General features: G+C 31.3%; 2 protein-coding genes across 10 annotated transcripts in view; both read left to right on the forward strand.

The window, feature by feature from the left end:
• Positions 1–2,351, forward strand: part of LOC108693583 (laccase-4-like) — a 22,591-nt gene extending 20,240 nt beyond the window's left edge. For all 9 annotated transcript variants that reach the window (XM_018202613.1, XM_018202612.1, XM_018202605.1 and 6 more), the window contains 2 exons: positions 1,186–1,401; positions 2,135–2,351. In XM_018202613.1, the coding sequence (XP_018058102.1) occupies positions 1,186–1,401; positions 2,135–2,286 (368 nt within the window). In that variant the 3' untranslated portion in view covers positions 2,287–2,351. The remainder of the gene's footprint in view (positions 1–1,185; positions 1,402–2,134) is intronic.
• A 948-nt stretch (positions 2,352–3,299) lies between these two features.
• Positions 3,300–4,894, forward strand: part of LOC108693555 — a 2,017-nt gene continuing 422 nt past the window's right edge. Inside the window, exons 1-4 of the mRNA XM_018202554.1 lie at positions 3,300–3,545; positions 3,607–3,702; positions 4,114–4,364; positions 4,505–4,748. Coding sequence (XP_018058043.1) covers positions 3,300–3,545; positions 3,607–3,702; positions 4,114–4,364; positions 4,505–4,748 — 837 coding nt within the window. The remainder of the gene's footprint in view (positions 3,546–3,606; positions 3,703–4,113; positions 4,365–4,504; positions 4,749–4,894) is intronic.

Consider the following 4,894-nt stretch of genomic DNA (forward strand, 5'->3'; position numbering starts at 1 on the left):
ATATAAATATATTTTTAGTATATAATGTATATATTTCAGAATATTTGCATGCATTTGGCTACATGAACTATATATAAATTACTACATTGAACTATATATAATTAAATAATATCCTATATTCAACAATCTTGTATGATTTAATAAATTATGATATTTAATAAATTGGAAAAGATACAAAAAAAGGTCAAAATAATTTAAATACATTTTTAATGATTCTTAGCATTTTATGATTAGAGATAAGAAAAGAATTCTTAAATCATTAAATATTCATAATATTGAACTTGGTCAGAATCTTTAATCAAGATAATGCAAATTAATATGGAATGTGACAAGGTTACTGCAGGAACTCATTATTACGCTATTCGTTTGAAGGCGTACGGTATTCTGCGTAATATTACAGCGTAACTCATTAGTTTAATTATTACATAGTCCCTCCAAGCATATGCTTGGGGATAATCTTACAAAATGAGTAAAGCAGCACGTGAAAGAACATTAGCAGCATAATAGAATTTACGTTTGACCCCGATATCTCTACATCTTGTATTGGCTGCGAAAGCTAAAGTTATTGATGAAGGCTCTCATCATCATAAATCACTTTTGATGAGGAAGGTATATATTATTCGCTTGTAAAACATTATTTGACGCGTCATCGCAATTTCTTTTAAGACAATTGCGACAGCCAAGAGAAATCCCGCGACTTCCGATAACAGCACATGGAACGATTGGTCTCTTTTATAAAGCTTCGCAATTACACGAAACTAATTTCAGCATCGACTCGACTATCGGTTCGTTATATTTCTTGTGAAATTATCTTCATTCACCATTTGTTCAAAGACCATTTTTTACATGATGCAGGTTTTTTTAATGGATTTTCTGTTAGACCTGTTCATGCTATAAACATTTAATTTTTATATAATTTAATATTTTTGTAGTTTAGTAATTTTATAATTTACATAAGTTATTATATACTTTGAGTTGTTATATACTTGTTATATAATATTATACATTCAGTATCATAATATAGTTTGACATCATAAAATAATTCAATATTATTAAATAATTTTAACTAAGGTCACGAATAATAATAAGAATAATAATTCGGCAATTCAGCTTTTTGCTACGAGGAATTCTATTCAATTATAAAGTTATATTATTGTTATAGGTTAATCTATTATTTTGTTATAGGCGGTTTGGATGATCTAGTTTATCATCTACACGGCTACAATTTTTACGTGGTGGGCGCCCGACAATTTGGGCGAAGTGTATCACTGCAAGAGCTGAAAAAACTTGATGAGAGAAGCCAACTGTTTTCGCGGAATTTCGATTGCACATTAATCAAGGATACCATCGTCGTGCCTAAATTTGGTGCCGTGGCACTGCGATTTAAAGCCGACAATCCAGGTTCTTTTCTTATTAAACAAACCTTTTCTTATTAAACTGATATAAATACTTAATGTATAAAATCCTATTCAAATTCAATTGTTAATTTGATAACTTTGTTTAGCAAATTGAAAATAATTCTACTGTTAAAATATACGAAGATATTAGCAATTGATGGGATTATATTAATGATTAGAAATGAAGAGTTTCTCGCAAACTGAATTTCACTGTATAATAAATATAATAGCAAAACTTTTGACTTTAAGTTCAAACCTTAGTTAACTTAAAACCATTAATCATTTTTTTTTCTCGTTTATATTAGATTTACAGAACAGAATATTAAAAATATGTGTATATAATACAAATAATTTTAATGTTACAATAATAATACCAAAATAGCTTCTCACTAATCGAAAAAAAAAGGAAATTATTAAATTGCCATCTTTCAGTTTTTAACAGAGTTTTTTAATCATTTTTAATCATCGGCGGTTTTGGTGTTAATAATTAATAATTAAGATATCTATGTCGATATTCATAATCAAATTTTATATTCAAAACCGTCTTAAGTACAATCTTAAGAAGTCACGAATCAATCAGGGTCATATTAACGTTTTAAGACGTCATTACATAAGACAGTCTTGAAATAAGAAGAGTCTATGAATATCACTCATAATATTTTTATTAATTAAAAAACTGACTTAATAAATCTATCAATCTATCAACAACTCGATAAAACTTTTATCTGATTTCGCAGGTTATTGGATGTTGCGGGATGAGCACGCGACTGATTGGACTCGTGGTTTAGATGTTATCTTGCAAGTTGGGGAACCTAGCGACATGGTGGCGCCGCCACAGGACTTTCCAAAATGTGGATCCTTCGTTGGACCCGATTACTTCCTTATATAGACTGCTTAATCGTTAAATATATAATTGTATATAATTGTATATAATAATAACGCTTTGAATAGAAAGTATTTTATTGTTAAATAAACTTTACGAATTTTTATAAACAAATATTCATTTATGTTCGCTAATCGTTTGGAAATTTTCGATCACTATTTTTCTTGGAAATCCGATTATCGGGAAAATTTTAATTGAATGCCAATCTCTTTACAACTTCTCCATTCTTAACTTCAAGGAACTTTAAGGATATATTGATTTATAATTTAAATTATAATTTAATTATTAATTATTAAACTATTTCAGTTTAACATGTAGCTCAATTTTGTATAATTTTCAACTTTTAATAACTGGCTTAAATATACGTATCATCATGATGAACCCCCCAGAACTGAGCACTATTATATAACTAGTCGAAATTCGAATTCTGATTGCAATTATTCCGTTTTTTACTCTTTAAACTCTTTAGAATAGAATCTCACAATAAAGAATAAAAATTGAGCCATTCTTGGAAAAAAGATTCAATCACTTATCAATTTTTAAGAATGAGTTTCATTCTTCAGAATTTATTTCTAAAAATTTTAGTGAGTAGAAAATAATAGAAAGAACCTAAAGAATAATTGAACAATTTCGACCGTAATTCAGAATACTTCGGTAATACACATAATCTATTTTGAACACTATATATATAATATAATATGCACAATCTATTTAAGGTCCTATCATGGAATGAATCGGAATTCCGACATATTCCATAATAATAGGTATTTTCAACACTTCCATAATATGTTGACAAATGGAATTAATGTGCAAATTTATATATCTATCGAGAATATATCAATGTTTCCGTCGTTATCACTCGTTCCTTCTTTGAACAAACGATAGGCGCTATACAGTTCATTTCAGCGCACGTCAGGCGTTTCGATGTAACTGGATGTAACTATTATAACCACGATTCGTTCCTTCGCGGTGACAGATAATTCCGAAAGGCCAGGCTGACGCGTAAGCCCTTGTCAGTGATGTCCTGCCTGAGCGCGTTGCACACGCAGATAGGGACCCTGCTTTCCGTGCCCCACGAGATTCTACTTCTGCGACACAAGGTTTTCCGTGAATATGCGAAAATCGCAGTTGGACCAGACTTTATCCACACGCTGCCATCCTTCCTAATCCTGACGGCCGTGCTATTCATCCTCTGGAAGAATCCTCCGTCCTCCACGCGGCTTATGAACATCGTAGGCGCGACATTTATTTATAAAGTATTTCAGGTACAAAAATCATCGCATCTCACGTGTTAATGCCCTTCTGTATACACGTGCATCTTTCAAGGTGTCAGTTAGCTGGCTCACAATTAATGCTCTTTTATGGCTATGGCTGATCCTCCAAAGGATACTCTATTGCAGCGTCTGGCATTATTGGAGTTACGTGAGTGGATTCGTTATTATATTCCTCTTATAACAAAGAAATTGCTTTCGTAATGCTTGAATTGTCTACTTTTATGTAATAAAGAAAATAAGATATGTATGTAGAAAAAAGGGAAATAATTTTCTAAAGCTTTTCCCAAAGAATAAAATATTATAATATTTTTTAGAAGTAAATTTTAATCTAAATTAATTATTATAATTCATATAATTAATTATTATAAGTCTCTATAAACTAATTACTAAGCCTAAAATTAGATAATTACAAGAGGTTAATTACAAAATGTAATTAATTAAATTCATTATATAATAATTAGTTTATACAGACTTGTAATAATCAGTTGTACTAATTATAATAATTAATTTGAATCTTCTATGTGATATATAATATTTAAAAAATTTCTGTAATTGATAGGAATCTGAATATCGAGATGTTTCATATCCCTGGTGGCAACATGTCTGGTCTTCATATTATCCTGTACCCATACAGCCACCAGTGATGTCGGCCGGTTTTATTAGTTGGATTATCGCGATGTTGATTGCCATAACCGCTTTGGGATGTGCAAACTCTACAGATCGCATGGAAACTTTTGTTAAAGTATCTTTAGCTAAATTTCGGAACGCGTTTGCAATGATCAAATTATATATGGAATGGTCAGAGGATGGGTAGGTATTGCGATTTGTGTATCAATTACCTTCTTTCGTACATTAGCTTTTGTTGCAGAAGGAAAAAAATAAAGCGAAAAAAATGTTATTTGTATCATAATTATTATTAATTATTGTTATTAATTATATCTTGTCCTCAGAGCGCAAGAGGAGATCCTCGTACCTACTGAAGCAAACATGATATTGGATGAAATCAGTACAGGTTACGACGATGGCCGCTCAGAAACGTTGAACGATACAAATCATGCAGCGCGTGGGGATATACATCCGATTTCTTACGGAACGAATTGGATGCCGCAGCCAAATTTCTCCCCGTTCAAGGAAATGCAGCGAAAAATATCGATGAAATCCTTTCACACGGTGACAGGCACCAATGACATTCAGGTAACAATTCATGTGTGTGTATGTACGTGCGCGCGCGTGTGTGTATGAGAGAGAGAGAGAGAGAGAGAGAGAGAGAGAGAGAGAGAGAGAGAGAGATTTACGTCTCATTTTATTATTTCTTGTTGCCTTTAATTTTTCAATGAAGG

Source organism: Atta colombica, unplaced genomic scaffold (assembly GCF_001594045.1).
Source record: "Atta colombica isolate Treedump-2 unplaced genomic scaffold, Acol1.0 scaffold92, whole genome shotgun sequence".
Lineage (NCBI taxonomy): Eukaryota > Metazoa > Arthropoda > Insecta > Hymenoptera > Formicidae > Atta > Atta colombica.